The sequence below is a fragment of the Lates calcarifer genome, linkage group LG18 (assembly GCF_001640805.2).
Source record: "Lates calcarifer isolate ASB-BC8 linkage group LG18, TLL_Latcal_v3, whole genome shotgun sequence".
NCBI lineage: Eukaryota > Metazoa > Chordata > Actinopteri > Centropomidae > Lates > Lates calcarifer.
In genome coordinates, this window is record NC_066850.1 from 9,088,160 (window position 1) to 9,109,893 (window position 21,734).

The 21,734-nt window shown below is 41.9% G+C and overlaps 1 protein-coding gene across 9 annotated transcripts in view; it reads right to left on the reverse strand.

The window, feature by feature from the left end:
* Positions 1-21,734, reverse strand: part of magi2a (membrane associated guanylate kinase, WW and PDZ domain containing 2a) — a 197,996-nt gene that overhangs the window by 32,817 nt on the left and 143,445 nt on the right. For 8 of the 9 annotated variants that reach the window (XM_018680922.2, XM_018680921.2, XM_018680920.2 and 5 more), the window contains exons 7-10: positions 12,660-12,717; positions 11,322-11,443; positions 8,914-9,096; positions 3,976-4,662 (exon numbers count right to left, since the gene is read on the reverse strand). In XM_018680922.2, the coding sequence (XP_018536438.1) occupies positions 3,976-4,662; positions 8,914-9,096; positions 11,322-11,443; positions 12,660-12,717 (1,050 nt within the window). Of the gene's footprint in view, positions 1-3,975; positions 4,663-8,913; positions 9,097-9,983; positions 10,590-11,321; positions 11,444-12,659; positions 12,718-21,734 lie in introns of those variants that run through there. The other variant, XM_018680927.2, reaches the window with a different exon arrangement.

The window sequence follows — 21,734 nt, forward strand, 5'->3', positions numbered from 1 at the left end:
GACCTGTAATTATTGATGAAGCTCAATCTGTGAACCTTCCTCGCCTCAACCAGTCATTTGTGATCTCCGATGCTGGACATTAGGAGTGTGTTGTCATAGCAACGGCAACATAAAATAGCCGTAACAGTATTGCTGCATTGTGGTTGTGGGAGTTTGTGAAATATGTGGGAGTTATGAAGGCGTAGATGCTGTCAATCCCACCTCTACTTGATTATTTGTTTGTATCTGTGTGAGACTGGATGCACAGCAGTGGTAGCTCTGTCCACAGGATGAAGGGACAGCCATTAAAAAATAAAATTCAGTCACGTAGAAATATGCACACTGGCACTCTTTTAAACTTAGTCAACTTCAGGCGCTTCAGATTGTGTTTTCAGTAAAATTGATGAGCTACGTGCTCATCCCTGAACTGGTAAATATTTGTGCCAGAGAGACAAACATAACGTCATTTGGTGACGGATATCAGCTGGTTCCCTGTCTCCTTGTTACACTGATCAGTGGCACGAGCCCTTAAATAGAGAAACAGCCAGTTCAATTACATTGTGTGGCCAGTGTCCAGTGGTCCTAAGGAGCAGGCCAAATTGTGGTGTGTTAAGAGGAGGAACATCAGTCCAGCAGGGCTGTGACAGTTTTATTACCGGGGGTAATAGCTTGGCTAAACGCTCGGAGCTGGCCTTTCTGAGCAAGTTGGGTGGGAAAACAACGTGCAGTGGGTGCTGTGAGTCTGACACAGTTTGCACTTTAATCTGAAAAGTGTTGTATTTCTATTGCTGAAAATTGTTTGCAGCAACATGATGACAACAAATTGTCCAAATGTCCTGAAATTAAATTGATTTGATGCAGCGATCGATCTTTGTATGACATACATTTTTATAGTAGCTTAACTGATGAAATATGTTCATGTCAAAGCAACTGTACACACACAAACAGGACAAAACAACACAGGTCTAAGTTTATGTGAGCATAGTATCTATGTGACTAGGAACACACATGACAACACATCCAAACTCTGGTGAAGTAAACGGACCACAAGGATCTCAATGCTCAAATGTATACTGTGGTGAAACTACTGAAACTAACTAAACAGATCCTCATCAAAGCAAAGTGCACTTAAAACGTCAAGGTTGATAGCAGCCTGTCACCATGGAACCAGAAACACTTCAGCCATTCAGGTACTTGCAGGGTGTAGAGCCTCAACGAGCAATTTTTCATTATTAACTATTCAGTCCATTATCTAATTTAAATAGATTGTGCAGTCTGTACATTTTACAAAATACTGACCTCAGTGGCCTAAGGGTGTCATCTCTGTACGCTTGGCTATCCAATAAAGGCACAAAAAAATGAACCAGCGAGTGTCAGTACAAATACAGGGTAGAAATAATTCACTACTGATGATATTGTGGCACCATTCCCCAGCCTTTTTTGCTTGTTACCCCTTAATACTAACTAATATCTCCTCCAAACCCCTTGTGGCTGAGCTGTATGTCTATAAGTTGCGACCAGTTGAACTGAAGATTGATTTCCTCTTCTCAGAGGGGCCTGAGGGGATAACAATAAACATTTGGCAATAACCTCACCCACCAGGTTTATCTCACAACCCCCCAAGTTGGGAACCTGGTGTAATTTATACCTGTAAGAAAAAAACAGCATCACAATCCTTTCATTTCTATTTTGGAGTGTGTGGATTGCAGAGACAACCAAACTAACATCACAAGACTTTAACAAAAATAACAGATCATTAGCTTTTCCACATCAAAAACACAGATATGTGGTTTCCTTCTTAGTCCCATTTCTCGTTGTTTATCTCCATCATGAAGAAAGGAATTTAAAAAACAAAAATTACAAAGACTTTATTGTGACCGTTTTCTCCCAGGAGGGTCTGAAGTCTCTGATCTTAATGAGCTTAAAGTCTGACAGTGTTTTCCTGGTCTAAATCCACCAAAATACTCTCCAGAGATCTGATGTATAAACCCCACCCAACCAGGATATTCAGGTGTGCCAAATGCAGTCACGCAACTATAAGAGCAAACTGGGTGGCTCTGATGTTTTATTTCCCACCTCTAGCACCCCACAGCTTGTCATGTCACAGGAAATCAACACAAACAGATGTGACACTGCACCCTGGCGTATTGTTGTGTAGTGGAGCTAAGCCATATCCAGATTTGGAATAATGAGATGAAATATAGCATGTAAATAAGGTTGCCATTCTCTCCACGGGCCAAGAGGCTGATTTTTAGATGGGAGCGCTTGTTTCGACCTTCTGAAGCTCCGCCGCCAGTGAAGAACCGGGACAGATGGCAAGGGCGCTCCACCGTTAGCTTCCTGCGCAGATGGGATGGTGTGTTTGTATATTTTTGTGTGTGTGGGGAGCGTGTTGACAGATTGGTGATTTCTGAGATGGTGGCACAGAACTTTTGACCTCTCCCATGCGTGTATGTGTGTTTATATGGCAGAAGATATTTCAGAGGTACTGGCTTACAAAATATTTATTTTTCTGTCACTCTGGATTTGAAAAAATCTACATTTTCTTCTCCTAGAAGCAAATATGTTCACTCAGTTTCTTCCTGTTTGTTGGCTCCCTGCTCACTGACAGAGACATGGGCAGCCTAATAAAGAAATAAATGGCAATAAATCTATTCAGAGGACGCTGCTGACCTTTGTGGGTGAGTCTCAGTGGTGTCTGTGGCACCAGGCAGTTGGCATGATGATTGGTATGTGACATTACACAACACAAAGAGAATACAAAATACAGAAGTATAAATTGGTTCCACAAAAAAGCAAAAGTAGCACTGGTTTTCCCAAATTATGTGTGCTAAAGTTCACGTGTCAGACAGTGCCAAGATAAATCAAGGACAGGATAAACTCAAAGGGGGGAGTCACTTAACAACATTTAACAACACCATTTCAGAGACAGATCCTATCTGCTTGGTTGATGAAGAGATGCTGTTGCTGTTTCTAGATTTAATTAAAATCTCTAACGTTTTTAATCTTCAATGTCGGTGCTTTGGCTGAGTCATCGCTGGCAGATGCACTACCTCCACAATTCAACAAGAAGGCAATCTCGGTTTACAGGCAGATCACAGCAGGCTTACGCACAACTTATGTTCTGTCACGTGAGCCGTATACACATTTAGGGAAGGCAGGACAGTGAATCTTTCCTCTTTTTTCTTTCAAAGTCAAAGACATCGGCATTAGAAGAAAGCTGTCTGAAGGTTTCAGCCTTTTTGAAGAAGCAGATTTAGACGTTTCTACTCCCTACAAAACAATACACCGCACACATGCTCAGAGAGCAGAAAACAGTCGGCTACCTGTTGATTCTGCAAATAACAACCCTGTGTGGGACGCACGACACAGTGCAGTGCATAATTATGACTTTCAGAAGGCCGCACATTTGGAAAAACACAGGGCAGAAAGCACTTCAGACCCATTTGCAGTACTTTGTATAAAAACTGTACTCCTTTTGACATACTCCAATTTTGAGGCTTTTAATCGTGGCTGACAAAGGAAGATAAAACTTGCCACATATATATGAAAATACCTAATAATAATAAAAAAAGATATAAAAATGAAAACTTTGAAAATAACTCAGCGCTCCAAAAAGCATGCACTTCAAAGGATATTTGTTGACCACTAGAAGGTATGGCTCAGTGCGCAGAGCGGTGAGGTATCTATTTAAGTAAAGTAAAAGAAAGCTGTTTTTCTCACTGAGTAAAGAAAAGACTGGGAAGGGCACTTGAGAGGAGCTGTGCATCAGTCAGCCTTTGTTGAGCACTGCAGAACTGCATAATAGGTTTCTGCAGTCTTTGGACTGGACCACACATACAGACACACTTGGCTTTAACGGTAAAAGATGACATAGATGAATAGGCAGACAGATATGCAGCTAGAGAGACAAATATAAAGTAGACGCAGAGAGATTTAAGTGCTCCTGCTGAACCAACCATCCTCCACACCTTGACCTGCAGCCATTCGTCTTACCTGTTCCACCTCTCTGAACCACCAGGCTGGTCTCAGCTCCAACAGCACACTCCTTGAGCAGCTCCACCACCTGGGTGTGTGTGAATCCCTGAACCGGCTGCTTGTTAATCTCCACGATCAGATCACCCTCGCACAGGCCTGGGCAGCCCTGAGGCTCCAGGACTTGTTTAACGCGCTGACCCGTGGCACTGTCTGCTATGGTGAATCCGAAACCGTCCACTCCCTTCACCATGGTCAGAGTCAGCAGCTCCCCCTGGGTCGCCCCCGACGACGCCATGGAGACGCTGTCGGGGGGTGTGGTGCCCGTTGTCGGGGGCAGGGAGCCGTCTAAGTGGGTGTCGCCCGGGTGAGGTTGGAGAAGCTGCTGCTGGGCGTTGACCTGGTCCTGACCGGGGTCTGTGACAAAGCGCGCCGTGCGGGAGAGATAGTCCAGGTAGTTGTCGTAGCCCGTCCTACCGTTCACCATGATGGGTCGCTGCTCCATGATGCCCAGCGGGGAGATGATGGTGGTGGTGGTGGTGTTGTTGTTGGTGTTGGCAGCTTCCTCTGGGTCGTAGGGCAAAGGGTAGCCACGACACAAGACGAGGGTCACGCTTTGACCAATGGGCACCGACTGAAAGAGCTTAACCACATCTGCATGGGTGGTGCCAAGGACGCACACGTCGTTGATGTAGACGATGACATCACCTGCAGATAGAAGAGTGCACAGAGAGGAACATAATAGTCAAGTTTAATGACTGGAAATCATATAAGTAAGACTATGAAAATGTTCCAAAATATCCTGGTTGGGTGGACACTTTAGAGCTCTTGAGACTATTTTAGGGATTTAACCAGGAAAACACTGTCAGACTTAAGCTCATAAACCGCAGGAACATGTCTGACCCTCACTGAGTTACAGCTAGTGTTAAGCTAGTGGAACGGCGACTAGCCAAGGGTTGATATCAGGACTGCAGCTTTCTGCAGCTATTCCAATCCTCTGTCAGCTGTGCAGTACATCAGCACTGCCTCTCCCTGGTTTCCCCTTACAGCCATAAACCATTCCTACAGATAAACATTACCACAGATAATGTCTTATCTGCCTTTCAAGTGTAAAACAGTGCAGATGACAAGTGGCCAAAATGTTTGCCTTTCATGGGACAGTGTGCTTTTATTTGCTCACTGCAGTGTACTGTACTTTAGATAAAACCTAGTCAACAATTAAATGTTCCCACAGAAAGGAGCTGCACATCTAGGCTTATCTTAGTCTCAACCAGATTACTAAATATAGTGTTTGTGCTCCACTCTGCAGGCAGGCACCATGCAGGTTTTAAAACACTGAGCAAGTGGGAACACAAGGCACGATCCACATTAAAGTCTGACAAACAGCATTACCTGGGCTGATAATGAAAACAATTATTTTCTAATTGCAGGCATAATTGTCACGCTCTTTAGAGAGAGAGGGCAGGGAGAGGGTGTGAGTGTGTGTTGCAGAGAGGGAGCGTGAAAAACAAAGATCCTTTGTGATTAATAAGCAAAGCGTGTGCCTTAGTGATTGGCCCTCACCTTGCTAACCACAAGCTCCATCCTGTCCAATTCTCTAAAAACGTGAGCAGGAGACTTTAACAGCACTAATGGCCGGGTCAGTGACACTTTCTCTAAAACAACATGGCAATTCATATTGATTTCCTGGATTGACTGTTGAACTGGAGTCGAGCCACTGACCCCTCCTGAGCGACAGCAACTGAGGTAAATGGAAGTTAAGATGTCACCGAAATGTTCTCTCTCTCTCTCTCTCATTGTAAACTGTGTTGCGGACAAACGTTTTCCAACTTTTAACGCTCCACCGGTATTGACAGAGCGGGGCTCACATCTTGAGGCAGTGTGACGTGAGGGAATTTTTAATTAATCCGGGTAAACGCGCCCGACATTTGCCTTGAAAGCCGGTGTCAGAATCAATAGTTGAGCACACTGGCAGAAAACAAATGATGGTGCCGTGACCTCGTATCGCCCTCGCCATGCCCATATATCTCAGTCTTTATGACCAGGGAGGAAACAGAGAGAGACGGAGGGCATCAACTTGTTTTTCAGAGACAGAAAGCTATGGACTCACCATGCATGCTTATACCTGAAGGATCAGTTCTTCCCCACTACAAATTTACTTTCCTATCCCTAGGGTTATTAACAGTACTCATGCAGGAAGTTTTGGTTCTATGTGCCAAGATTCAGAGATACAGTATCTGCCTCGGACATCTTGCAACTCTCAGATTCATCTCACGGCTTCTTGAGGATTCTTGATGCCCAGGCAACAGTCTGTCAACAGGTGTTAGCATTTCTTAAAAGCTAAGAAAGCTCTCAGTGGGGTCAACCAAGGCCACTGTTTCTCTGACTTGTTGCTGGTGGACGTCTCAAACTGTCTGTAAATAAAACACAAACTCTTCACATGGCTGGATATGACTAGGTCTGCTGTTATTTGGGTAAAATGACCCTTGATAAACATATACGGTCACAAACAGAGGCAAGGATAAAAAGGGAAGAGAAATGGACACATCAACAGAGAGAGCAGACACAGTCATGGCCACCAAACAACCCCCTCTCTATCTATTATAATCCCTCCTGCAGGTCCCCTTGTATATTCTAAATCACTCTGACCTTAACTGTAAACACCACACTCACTGGGACCAAGGCCCACGCGCCCAGCAGCTACTTCATCTTTCATTGTCCCATCCTTGCATATGCCTTATGACATATTCATCTCCCGCTAATGGTTGTGTTGAAGAGTCTGTGGACATAATGAGGGGCCTCGGTGGCACCGCTGAGAAGACGAGGCTGTGATAACAGAGCAGTTTAGAGTTTCAGCAGGGGGCGAGCATGTGATCTGTAGCGTGTATGGCTAACTAGTTTGCTACGAACAGTCATAACCTTGTGTCACTTTTGAGGCCAAGGAGCATCATCATCATCATCATCATCATCATCATTTGTGGTGTTACAGCTTATATATACATATATTATGTATTCACAATTAGCACATACAGAGTGTAGTAGTACACTTAAATCTATCACTGGCTGATATCAAGGAGCAACTGTTAAAAAACTAAGAATTATTATTAGAAAATTCAAATCTACCATAAATGAAACCTTCATGCTCTACTCTACATTCAAATTAGATATTAAATAAAATGAGGCTTTTTAAGAGATGTAAGTATTACCCTAAGCTAAGCTAAAGCTTTATTAATTTACACATTAGTGGAGGTCTGTGTCATTTCAATTGTGTGTTTTTGTAGCTGATATTGATGAAAAAATGTAAAATAAATTGAATGAACTGACCCTGAATCAGTAACAAGGCCAAGTGTTTGTGCCTTTTTTCAGTATCTTATCTTATCAGAGTAGAACACACATTGTAGTATCTGGATACAGTCCAGCAGAGTAACCCTCTGGTGCTGAATGAGCGTTGCAGTAGTTTGACTGCCTAGTTTGAAACATACTGTACTAACAAACCCACTTGATTTTTCATTAAACGCTGCCTCTGGCATCCACACTAAGCCTCTCCACTTCAAGCTAACGCAACTCTTTGCTCTGAATTTCCACAAAAAAACCCCACAAAAATATCACAGCTAATAAACCCCACATTTCCCCTATGGATGAAAATAAATCAGACAAAAATTCAATGAAAAACACAAAATTTAGACATAACTGCACTGCATGTGTTCAAACTGTTATATGTCAGAAACTTGTATAATAAGTGCTTGAGCATTTTCTCCCTGGTTGTGTAATGACGTAGGGGAGGCAGCCAGGAGCTGGTCAGGCAGGAGAAAGCGACACAAATGATCTATCTGGAGTTGGGAATTTCACACCTCTGCAGGACTGGGTTTCCTAAGTGTGTGACTGTGCTGGTTTTACTGCTGCAGAAGTAGGACACAAAGTCTGGGGAGGCGAGGGAGGGGGGATGGAGGGAGGACTGTGAGGCAGAGATGGAGATGAGCTGCAGGGAGGACATGGCAGTGAGGAGACAGGAGGTGGGGAAGATAGAGAAGTGAGAGGGATTTCTTAGTTATTTCTGGGGAGAGAATACAGGAAAAAAGAGAGGGGGGTTGTCAAAGACAGAGGGATGGGGGATGAGAAGGCAGAGGCCCAAAATGTTTTTATGCAGCATTGTCAGGACAAGCTTTATCCGTCATCAAGGGATCTATTTTGGACTGCTGCATCCACACATTTATTTAAAAAACAGGACATTAACAACCCAATGCTCTAAAAAAAGTCTGTTAACATAACTACTAAGGTAACAGAACAATTCAGGAGGACTTTGGAGAAGAGTTCAAGCTTTACTAAAGAGGAAACTACCTGACCAGCAAACTTTACAGGTGATAAATGACCACTATAACCTCTGTATTTGCTCCATCGTATAGAAACATCATTGCTCGCTGAGAGCAGTGACAAAACCTGCTACTTTCTATTCCCTTGACCTTTAATACAACTGGTCTGTCTCGGTATGTATGAGTGCACATGTGCTGCAGTCTCACCCCCATGTGGCCACAGCCAGGAGTTATGGTGCTCATAAAGCCCCCTCTCATGATTAATGGAGGACCAAAACTCTGAACTCTGCAGTAGGTGCACACACATAAACACACACACACACACACACACACACACACACACACACACACACACATATATATATATACATATGTGTGTGTGTGTATACATATATATATATATATTTATATATATATATATATATATATATATATATATATATAAACTTGCACTTAACCTCATTTTGTTGGATGGAACTAAGCAAAGTTAAGTTTCTTTTGTGTCTTTCAGGTCTTAGTTCATTCATGTGAACCTTGGTCATTCGCTGTTTGTTCTCATGTGGTTATGTGTTGAATATTTTATTTTGAATATTTTGTAAGTGTGACTCAGTTTGACAGTGATTATATTTTGGCCATGCCTGGGGTTTACCTGTGGCCATCTTTCCATCAGCTGCAGCAGGCCCGTCGGGGATAACGCTCTTGACCTGGAGGAATTCATCGGGCTCGTCGCCTCCGATGATAGTGAACCCAAAGCCCATGTTGCTCTTTTGGAGCGATGTGGACAGGAAACTGCCTTTCAGCTGAGTGGGGTCCCGCGTGAAAAGCGGCTTCTCTGTAAAGGACACATAAACACACAAATTAACCAAGCGGAACAATCAATAATTATTACACTTTATAGCACGACTAGAAGGACCTTAAAGCTGGTGCGGGGCAGTGCTCACAGGGTGGGGGGCATGGGTAAAGCTCATCCAGTAAGATATGGGTGTAGCCACAGGAAAACTGGCAGGGTATGATCTTAACTGCAAAACAGCAAACTTGGACAGAGGTGGGGCTGTGGTGCTAAAAGATGCAGGTGTGGTTTGACAGTTTTGGCTCCCGTGCAGAGTGAAAATACAGAATCCCTCCTGGCACACCCAAACACACTTAACTACCATCTGTTCCTCTCCTCCCATGCTGGGAAATGGTGGGCAGAAGGGGTGCAGAGAGCATCAGTAGTGCAGGTCTTCAGTCCCATCCCGAGGCTACCAGAGAAGCAGCAAAAATTCGGCAAACGACATGCTATCAATCAGGGATCAGTTCCAAGAGAAGATGCTCGGGAGGGTTAGGGAGGAACTGGGAGATTTCTGAAGGAGGGAGAGCTGGGAGACCTCTGGAGGAGAAGCGCCTTGTGTAGGAATGACAGGATCTCAGCCAACAAGCTTAGTCACACTTAACCAAGTCTCCCATCTTTTCACCTCGGAAAAGGAGACGTGGCTAGTGTGCTAGTTAACATCCTTTGTTTGCCTTCACTGGTCCAGACGCAGACTGAGTGATTACACTCCCTGCCTGCTCATACCAGTCGATAAGACATGTCATGGTACACGCTCGTCACACAAATCCTTCAGCTGCCTCAAGGGGAAAGCTTGCTTACGAGCTAGCATGCTTACAGTAAGTCAAATGAGCGCAGGCAGCCATGAGAACGACAGTCAGCCTCCGTTGCTTCTCTCTTGGCCTACTTACTGACAAAGTGCCACAGGGAGAAGGGGCTACAGACAGGCTGCTCTAGCACCACAGCACAGGCGGAGGTGTGAAGTGGCTGATACTGCTGCTGCTGCTGCTGGTGGGGGCACATATTCATCCGACGAGTCAGAACACGCCGGAGCGGGGAGACGTCGGCAGAGGAGGATGTAGCGTACGCGCCGGCCCTGCGACCTGGAGTTGGCGAGCGGGAGAGGTCGCCGAGGCTGTGGCAGCGCTCGGGCACCGGGCCGACCTGCGCGAGGGGGGATCTGGGGAGGGTGGCACAGGGGCTGGCATCCTCCACTGGCATCAAAGTTTTGGAGAGAGATGGAGGAGGAGGAAGGAGGGAGTAGGTGGGGAAAGGGAGGAAAGAGAGCCTCACTGGAATGTACACACAGTGTAACCACGGAGACAGGCTCTCGACTCCGAGTGGTGGGCTACTACGTTACTACGGAAACAAACCTCCACTTCACCAGTCCAGACAGTCTTTTTCTAGCAGTACATCCTACTGCTATGGCTGGTGCAGAGTGAACACTGGAATCAGGCAGCAACAAACCAGTCATTAAACAAAACAGTGAGTCACATTTAAACCCACATGTTCACTTGGGAAGAGCGCTATTTATATATCGCACCAAAATGCAGGCGTTCCACTTACTGCTCACTTACTTGAGAGTGAACTGGCTGCTGTACCTTACTGTCAATCATCATAAGAATGGTCCTGTTCCTTTACGAACCAACTGAGCTAGCATACTTGATGGTAACAACTTATTGTATGTTGCTATGGCAATCCAAGCTTCTCCTGAAAGAGCGGAAGTGAATTAGGAAGAAGTGGAAAGTTATGTCCAGTTTTGTTTTGTACAGAATGTGGCTTTCTTTAGTCTTGAACATTGTAAGCCCATACTTGTGTGCACAACACAGTAATTAAAATTTCACTTACTCTTATAAAGAATTCACTAGCTATTGAAATGATTTAGTGTCATTTAGTTTATTGGACACTTTCAGAATGCTAATAAATGCACTTCGTAACAGGCTTTTTCAAGGCAAACTGTAATTCTAAATGAATAATTGACAATAAATATAGCTATGGTTATAATTAAACAAAAAAAAGTGTGATGAATTTATATTTGAAGCTAATAAGAGACGTTCAGAGGCATAAAAGTGGCACAAAAATGAAACTTTTAGCAGGAAACAGGAACATAATACCCATAATTCATATCCAATTGACTTAGGCATAGCGAATATTATCTACAAATACAACAGATAATGAGAAGACCCAAATCATTAGAAATCAGCTGGATTTATTATTAAAAAGCAAAAACATCAGTGAGGTGGCCTTACCTCTGTAGATGGTGGGAAGGGGCAGTGAGGATAGACCCTGGCTTTGCATCTGCTGCTGCTGCTGGAGTCTCCTTTTAGCCTCCAGGACTGGGTTCTCAAACTGGGTCCTTCTGTTTATATGACTTTGATGATAAAAAAAACAACAAAACAAAACAAGAGAAAAGCAGAGAAGATTTCAGATTTCACTCCGTCCTGCTGCACCATCCTAGCCCCCCTCTCAGCAAAGATCAGATCTAAAAAAACCTGGCACTACAGCAGCTATTGCTATGATGATTAATTAAATGGCCGGTCCCCAGATTATGTAACAGAGCTGCAGAATGGCTTTGCTGAGTAGAAAAGAACAAACGACTGATTCTGAGCTTTTCTTCCATCTTATAATCTGAATTATGTGAATCAATGACTGGGAGGAAACCTGCACATGAAACAGTGATTTCCTTTAACGTCCCACGTCGTTCTTAATTTAGTTTGCAAGAGGAAAGATAGTCAACGACTACAAATACTGTAATTTGCCAGTGTGAAATAATTAGTCATCATTAGATACTTCCCCTCACTCTTTGAGACCACACACACACACACACACACACACACACACACACACACACACACACACACACACAGACACACACACCATCATTCCCTGCTCTCCTGATCTTTAATGAATACCCCAGTACCACACTGATAATTACAAAACAGCTTGACTACATTTTTACATAGTTATATCATTTCAAGGTCTGGCAACTTCTCTCATGATATTCACATGACAGCAAAGCAACACAATGAGAGCAACTTGAGTGCAGCGTGTGAGGCAGCGTGTAGTCAAGTGTCATTCTGTAGGTTTTCTTAAGCAAAGTCGAGCCAAATGATTCCCCCTGCCCGTCTAAAAATAGAGCCTCGTCCCTACGTCCCAGAGTGGAGAGCATCCAGCCAAAGAAATGACACCTCTGAACATGAGGGGAGATGCAGTTCAATAAGAGAGGACAGGCCACTGCGGCAGTTGCCATGCACTGTAGATAACATTTTCATGGATATGGACGAGCAGACGTGCAGAATGTTTAAAAAAGAGACATCGATTTCTGCTCATGAGCTAATCTACAGATATACATGCACTATGAGTACTTCAGACACAGGTATAACACAGAGATATGGATAAACACACACAGACAAATAAACCCCCGCCGCAAACAAACAGTGAGCTGTCAGAGAAGGCATACAAAGGGAGCGACTGCTTCCTGGCTGCAGCGCCAGTCTGCTCCTGATAAATATGATTAATACAGCACCAGCGGGCTACACTGAAAATCAAAAGCAAGCCATTACGTATTTAAGATGTACCCGACTTACTCGACATAGTAGCTGCCGTAAATGGGGTCATCGATTTTCTCCCAGCCGTACGGAAGCTCTGTAAAAAAAAATAAATAAAAAAATAAAAACAAAACATAACAGGCAGTTAGACGACAATAATGAAGGGATTGTTTATTCAGTGAATTTACAGCAGCATATTGATCTTGCATGAAAACATCTTTGTGACGGGATTAGTTTACAGCATCACTTTACTGTCGGTAATTACCAGGATTTTGATGGTGCAATAACATGTTAACTGGAGGGACTGCTGTTCTGTTTGAGCAGGCCGCATGTTCAGGCTTGTGAATATTCTGAAAATCTCATCTTTTATAAAAATTTGATGGTGACAAGAGTGGAGATAAAAACACAGCTATGTGTTTTCTCAGCAGCTTGTCACATTGATTAATTTAAAGAGGCTACTGGCTCTTTAAAGCTGCGCATCAAATGCTTCCCTCTCCAAGAAAAAGTTGCAAAATAACACCAAATATTGATAGATCTAGTGGCTGAATATAAATCAGTTAAATATTTATGCCCTGCATCTTCTTCATGCTGTAAATATTGTGTTTTGATGTGAGAACTTCGCATAGATTAACAGCTTGAACTAGAACAAGCACAAACCCTCGGGGTGTTGAACCTTCACAGTATTAGATGGTAGATATGTCTATTGGTGTGTAACACTTTGACTCCAAATGTTACAAACTAAAGACCGAATGCAGTTACCGACAAATAGCACATGACAGTCAATTACTGACAAATGACAGACAGATCAAACACCACAACTGGTGTGAGAAGAATATGGATGACACATATCAGAGTATGAATGTCAATGCTCAAACTTTGCTTTTAAAAAATCATCAAGTATGCAAAACGACATGACACACAGAGAATCTGTGCATGTAAAAAGTAGCTGAGACTACTACCCTTAAAGAAATTTGAGTAAAACATGCTCAAATAACAACTGGCGTCATTATTGTAAGGGATTTTTCTTCTCATGTGCTTGAATATTTTCTCAGCCACACACACATTTCAATAGTTCAGACCACAGTGGTCTAGTATGAGTGAGAGTGGACATCTGGAGACACTTCTCCTGTCCGTTGCAAGATCTTACAGATAAGGATGCAGACATTAACTCAGACAACACTGTCCAAATCCAGTTCTAGTCAAAAGTGGACTAAGTGGAGGAAGGACAGATCCATGTGACAATGGTATTATTTGGGCAAAGCACAGAAAAGTGTTGAAACCATGTGATATCTACAGGGCACATTATATATTTCCTCCTCTTTCAACTTCAATTTCAAGAATCCTGGATGAATTTACCACAGGATTACATCAAAAATGACATTACCATCTACTGAACCAAATGACTACAACTTACTACAAAGTTTAACAATAGTGACAACACTAACATGCTGATGTTTAGCAGTTAACATTTACTAAACATTAATTTACCCCGTTAGTGTGCTATTTAGTACTGTACATAAAGTGAAGTTGAGGTTAATGGGTATGTCATTTTTATTGGACAAACTGATATTCTGATCTGAAGATGTCCACAGGATGAAAAGTCAAGGGATCAATAAAATTCTTCCTGAGAGGGGCATGAATGTCTGTACCAAACTCCTTGGCAATCCCATCACACAGCTCTCGAGACGTCTCAGTCTGGACCAACTGACCAACAAACACTGATATACCCAGAGCCCAGTGTGGTTAAAAACTACTTTAAGCTTTTACTTGGCATTTTCAGAGTTTCAACAGTTTGGTATGAATGCAAAGTCATAGCTGTTTCTGCTCCCTCAGCCTCTTTTCTGTATGTGGACTATACTGCAGAGCACGCTGCTTTTGTTCCCAATGATCAAAGCTGATCTTCCTTCAACCCCTTGACAGTCGTCAGTCACACTGGACAGGATTTTCAAAGTTGCCCTCTCCTCTTTCCTTTCTCACTGGCACAACACAGCACTTAAAAATGTGTCTAGAAGAAGTTCCCCCTTTGCTTTTCAGGATATGAACAATTAGCATTTAAAGCATATTCCCACATGTACACTGTAGTGTTTTAGCATAATAGCATGATCAGTCGCAACCAAGTTTGGGTATGCAGTGTGAGAGGCTCTTGTTAAAACAGCATCCAGACTGAATCTTGCACAGAGCTTGGGGACAGCGTGTTCCGGTGCAGCTCAGCTTAGAATCACACAAGTTAAGTTAATCAGGATGAGAGCGGAGATAACAGCAGGGAGAACGCTTCCTAATAAGAGAAGGAAGCACCCGGAGGCAGTGCTAATGCACCTCACGCTCTGGAAGACCCTGTGGCTGGTTGGGGGCATGGCAGCTTGAGAGAAAGACATACACCACAGATACTATTCTATATGGTCATTGCATACATTTAATATTACTCCTTGGCCTAGTTTTCAGACTCAATAGAGTGCTGTGCATACTCTCATCCCTCTCAGTCCACCCACGCTGAGCAGAAATATCAAAACAATGCTGGTGCAATGCTCATGCACGTGCCATATGCTTCTCTGAACCCCTGCCCCCATCCCCTCAAAACAAATTATTAAACTTTCAGTAGGATGCACTATTTTTTGCCTGCACACTCACTAAAATGCCTACTTACCACACACACACACACACACACACACACACACATGGCTGTGAGTGTTACAACAGAGTGCTGCGAGCAGGTTGACAGCCCACGGGAATACCTTCTGTGAACACTGCAACATTCCTTAGCCCCATCTCCACTCATTAAATATGAAAGGGAGTGTTTCATGTTTTCACCTTTACACACATGTGCATACACACGCTTTATATTACTTACTTTACAGATACACGTGGCGCCCTCTCTACCATTTTGCATATGCACAAACACACACAAATACAGCAGATCAAAGGGCTGTCATGAATCTCAGCATCCTCTAATTAGAAGCTTTTCTGTTACAATGTCCACAGAAAGAGCTGCAGGAAGCCAGAAATGTCTCTGCTCTCAGTAACAGGAAGAAGAAAAGATGAAGTTTACAAATAAAGCTGCACACAACACTTCAAGGACTATCCTGGTTTATTTCATCTTTATTTTTGTGATTTTAACTGTCATCATCAGTGGCAATACAACACTGCTACAACAAGGTCTGATCAGGTACAAAACAGGAGCAGTCAGATAATCAGACAGGTTGGGAAGATGGCAGCAGTTAAACCAGATTATCTAAAACAGCTTTAGCTGGTGGTAAAACCAAAAAGCGAGTTCACCAGAAATGGCTGCAAGAGGACTAGTTTGTCTTTCTCTGCTGGACTTCTTTTAAGTCATGTTCCTCTGTTCCCCAGATCTCAACAATCAAATGAATAGCTGAACATTTTGAGAAATTTGCTTAGTCACTTCTCTGGCAAGACTTAGATGAGAAGACTGATACCAATCTCATATCTGTCTGTTAAGTATGGAGCTAAATGAGATTTGCTCAACCCAGAAAAAGACTGGAAGCAGGGGGAAACAGCTAGCATAGCCCTCTCCAAACTAAAAGATATGCCTACATGCACTTCTAATAGTGTTAAATCATGAGCTTTATAGACTCTGGTAGGCTTGTTTTTTAACCTTTGGACAGAGCCAGACTAGCTGCTGGGGGATAATGGTAAATACTAAAACATAGCATGAAAGTAGCACAGGCAGAGAGGAATCACTGATATTTCTCAGTCTGTGAACTGACTGAGAAATATCAATTATACCTCAGCATCTATGTAAAGTTTGCCCACATTAGCTCATATCCTCTGTCATAACCCACTAGTCATACCAGACTAAATAGCCGCAAAGATCCTCGGAGTCTTTTTAATGCTTAGGAATTCAACTTCTTATTTGTGAGGGAATGAATGTGCTAGAGCTCTCTCAAAGGTTAGACATTCTCACTTTAATAGTGATATCAATCTTTTCATCTAAGTCTCAGAAAGAACAGCACATTTCCCAAAAACGTCTAATGATTCTTTGAACTTGGTCGTAGCAGACTGCAATTATGTCTTCAATTCAGAGGCAGTGATGCATATGGTGGCTTGGGTTTTCTAACGTTAGCTAACATTACGTGGGTATTTCTAAAGTAAAAGATTTACTTTGTGACCCCCCCCCTCCCTCCAGTGTGCTCGTCTATAACCTCTCTGTCAGCAGCCTGCAATGGAGTGCTAACTCCCTGGGACAAGGTGGTAGAGACACAGTCTTTGTGTGTGTGTGCGTGTCTCTCTTTGTGTGTTTGTCATACTCCACAAAGCTGGGACTGCGTATCACTTCCATGCTGCATGCATCCAGGAAGGAAATGTCAAGCTGGTGTGAAATTTTCAGGTAGGAGCTCTTATGATGGAGTCCTGAAGCGAGTGGAAAAATGTTTGCGACCTCTAGTCATACCACAACATCCATTCCTGCAGTCACAGGTGGTAGGCCACTTACTACCAGCAGGAGGCATCCTGGCATCTTCCCCACATTTTCTCACCCCCAGTCAATAACACCTCTCTCTGTCTGCTTCACCTTATTTCCCCTTCTTCTTCTCTCTTTACTTTGCCACTTCTTCCTTCCTAAAATATCCTCTCATCTCATGTTCTCATACTCAGTCTCACAGAAAAAAAAGGCCTTTTTTGAAGTGGAGTTTCACACTCAAGCTTGTGCATTTTTTATTCAGCTTTTTCTTCTTTGGTCTGCGGAGCAGGGTGGCAAACCACACAGCCCTGAGATACCCCAGGGATTTACACTTGTCCTGTTTCCCTTTTCTATTATTTCTTTTATTCCATCTTCTTGATGAGCAAACGAGTTGAACTGAATCGTTTTCGGTGCCTCAAGCCTTAAGTGGTCACCAAAAATTAAAGTCCTTTCCAACTGGATGCTGCACTTTACTGGGCTTCATTTATCATGTTACTTTTGAATGCAGCACACATTCGAGCACTGAGGTTACAGTAAAAAAAAAAAAAAAAAAAATCCTCTCAAAGTGATTAATGAAAGTTTCTGTTGGGCAGTACAGGCACAAAATCCACCAACTAATGTGTGATTTCTGGTAGCACACCAATTTGAGAACAAACAATTGGCAGAAAACTCCAATGAAATATACAATATATAGGTTTCTGAACAAATAAATTGATTCGAGTTTGCTGTTCTTTTGAGCAGTGGTAGAGACTCACCTACTACAGTCTAGCCTCAATTACCTGAACCTCAAACTTGAGCCACCACAGACAAAGAAACTGACTAAGCTGCAAAACTGGCCTTAATAATCTGAGATTTCTTTCTGTAATGTCATTGAATTCACAGTTTTATATCAGCATAAAATAACCCATGAGATAAAATGACCTTTACATTTTCAGTTGCAAGAATTCTTAAAGTATGTCAGTGCCACATATTTTCATTTTCAAAACGAAAAAGGAAATTCAGAGTGCATAAATTTTCCTATTGGCATGAAACATTTGTACATTTTTTGAACATTTAAGATTTTGAAATGTTGTATGTCTGTTTACAGAGCAGCCAAACAAACTCATTTGTTTTAATAAAGATGAGCAAACACAACAAGATTTCATGTTGTGTTTTCCACAGCAGGACAGTTAAGTTGGTTGGCTCATCATCTGACATAAAATGACTGAGTTTTGTTTTGTAGATGCATTTTTGATGAATGATTACTGTTGGCCCAAACCTTGGTGACAAATGTACTGCATTTCCTGTGACTACTTCACAATAAAAGCCACCCTGTGTTTGTGTTTTGCCAGTTGAATTTTTTTTCACATGAAGGAGTGGCATTTGGAAATATTGTGTTTGCATTAGCAGTAACTCAACACAGCTCTGATACAGCTGTGCAAGAGGGCGATATCACTGATGTAAAATTACAGTAATAGTGGATTACATGCTGCATTGTTTCCTGTAAATCTCTTGTGCTTCAGCAATTTGAATCATGGGAATGGCAGACCCCGCCACTAACAATGAAAACAACTATACTGAGAAAATTACACAGTGTAAGTACACTGAGTGGCTACTGCAGAAAGAGTGTCAACCATTGATAGTATTCAAAACTGTATTAATAGACTTAAAAAAAAGAGCAAGGATCTTTCTGAAATCCAATTAATCTAGTCCAATATGAGGCTGAATTAAAGAAAAAATTACATCAGCATTTATTATTTGGAAAATGAGGCCTGTTGCATTTAGTTTTTATGTCTCTCTAACTGGTCATATTCGATCCCTTGACTATTGAGCTGTTATCATAAAACAAGCAGACCTCACTTTGTGAAAGACGGTACTAGAAGTAGGCATTTGATGTTTCAGTAGCAGGGACAGACCCTCCTGCCCACTTGCCCAACTGAACATTAATACATGCAGACCACCTGTGAATTCAATTCCCACCATATTCAAAGTGATAAATAGTTGTGTTTGCAGAAAAATGAAGCCATTTATTTTAGAATTATCTGGGCTTCCGGGTCGACTGTGGAGATCAGCAGAAATGTTAGTGGTGGAAACCTCAGCTAACTTTCTAAGAGATCTAGCAGCCTCTACATATTGGCAGCAAAGTGCTTGATAATACTCTTTTTTGAATCTCCTACCTTTTTAATCTAATCAGGAACCAACTATTAAATATAAACGGAGATAAAATTACTGAGTGTGACTCAGGCATGATATTTTCAGAGGACTCAGGAGTGCTGATAAATATTTAATATATCCCTCAACCAGTATAACCTATAATCCATAAACTCAGCACTCTCTCCAATCAACAAGAAAAACATTTCCCAGTTTTTGTACTGATAATCACTATCCTGCCTGTCACAATCAAAAGCACAATCAACAAAGTTATGAAGAAAGGGACGCCGCGTGATTTGAGGGGAGCTCACTGGCCTGGTCAGACGCAATATTTTTTGAGCCTCGCTGAGCTTGTTGATGGGTAAATATGACTTTGCAGAGAAAATCTCAAGATGGGTAATTTACCTGCCTGGGGGAGTTGGGATGACAATTGCTGGCTGTTTAAGGAACAGTTTGGACCAGCAGGGCTTGATTATCTTGTATGAGAGGCACTGAGTTGCTGAGAAAGGTTGTTACCCTAGCCAGGAGGTGTGATCCACAATAATAAGAGCAGGGTAAAACACCAAGCTACAGATTTTAAACTTGGCTAAAATAAGATTAAAGCCATAAAAATGAGAATTTGAGATTTCACTTGGACTGACTACTGTGAGACTTCACTCAGGGCCTCTCTACACTGTAGGATTAAAACCATCTTTACTGCACATCACACTCAATGAGATAGGTCTAATAAAATCTTAGCTACAATCCCCCCTAATTTAATTACAAATTTGCACCATGAATGTACATCTATGATCTATATAGGCCAATGTGATAAGTATACATTACCTACTGTTTATTACTGTAACCATGATGATGCAGCTCCCCCTAACCCTTGGCTAAGTAGTCATTTTAACCCAAACCAAACCTTAACCATAGCACTGTCACAACAGAAAAGAGATCGCTTACTGTTGTATTACTGTTGTATTACTGTTGTATTTTTTTTTTTACATCAGAGACTAACAGACATTAACCATGGGCACATTTTCCCTCCACTGGGAAAAGATTCTTGATTCAAGTCTTTTAGAAGATGATTAACAAACCTATACATCTCCAGTGTGACAGGAAAAGTCAATGCAACACCCCTGGCTTTCACAACAAATCAGTTAATTGTGTCACTTGCTGGCAACATTTTTTTTGTCTGGTGTATCAGGCTCCATTTCAATGAGCTGCTGTTTTTTCCATAACTTGTTTTCCTGTTTAATGCACCTGTGCTGCGTGGAGAAATCCATGTCCTTACATACCCTCTACTGCAAAGTCCCAATGGTCTCTGTCTCAGAGCGAGCAGACAATAGTTACTGAAAGCGCCGGAATAAGAATGAGAGAGAGAGAGAAAAAAAAGATTTTACAAGCTTGTAGCTTATCAGGACATTCCAGGGAGAGGGAGAGACGTACTGAACTGTGACCTGGCAGCTATTCTCTCCTCTTTTGCCTCTGAAGTTCTGATTTATTTGGCCAGTTCTTTGTGAGGAACACTTACAGTACAGCTACACACAGAAACACACACAAAGTCGTTTTCTCCTCTTCTACTTCTACTGCAGGTTTACTCTGCTAAAACCTCTCCTCGTCCCTGTGGGGTCAGGAGTGGAGCAGAGAAAGTGCTGTATTGTAAGATGCTTTTGTTAGGTGGAAAATAGGATAATTATGTGATGTAGCTTCTTATATAGAAGGGTTCTGGATGCTATTGATTAGATAAAAGTATGTATTAAGGTTAATTTGATTAATCTAATTTCTAACTCAAATAGAGTCCAAACATACAAATAAAAAAGCTAAATATATATATATATATATATATATGACTAAAATATCAGTCACATGTTGGACTAGTGGTGTAATAAAAGGCAATTACAGGTCTCAATTTTTGCTTTAGCTTAATCATGCAATATACTGGGGCGTAGCTAATTTGAGCATAATCAAATCTTAACATTATGCAAGTGCAATAAATTAGGTTGACAGGAATACTCTTAGTGGCAGAAGTGGGAACTATGGATGAAACCTTCACATACACACAATGCATTCAAGTAAATTAAAGCTGGAATGATTATTTGATTATTAGACCAGCCAACTGTCACGAGAAAAAGTAGCAACAAATTTTATAATCAGATCAATTTTTAAAATAACTTTAAGGTCTCAAATGTAAGTGTTTGCTGCTCCCCACTGTTTTTAATAATTGTAAAATGATTTATCTGTCTGCTGAATATATCTTCTCGTGCCCTGGGGAAATTATAATGGGCATTTTTCACAATTTCCTTTTTAAAAATTGTTTTCCTTAGGGCATGTAGATTCATTTGAGAAAGTAACCATCATATCAATTGATATGAAAATATCTAATAGCAGCCCAAAATTGCACAGTATATAACCACAGTGACAATATGTGTTGTGATGCATTTTCTGGAAATTTGGCTGAGAAAGCAGTCACAGATAAAATAACTACATTAGCACTGAGATGTCAATATAACTGTATAATCTGTACACTATTGGTTCTTTAGCAAACATTAAAAAAACTATTGGTAATGTGAATATGAGGCCCA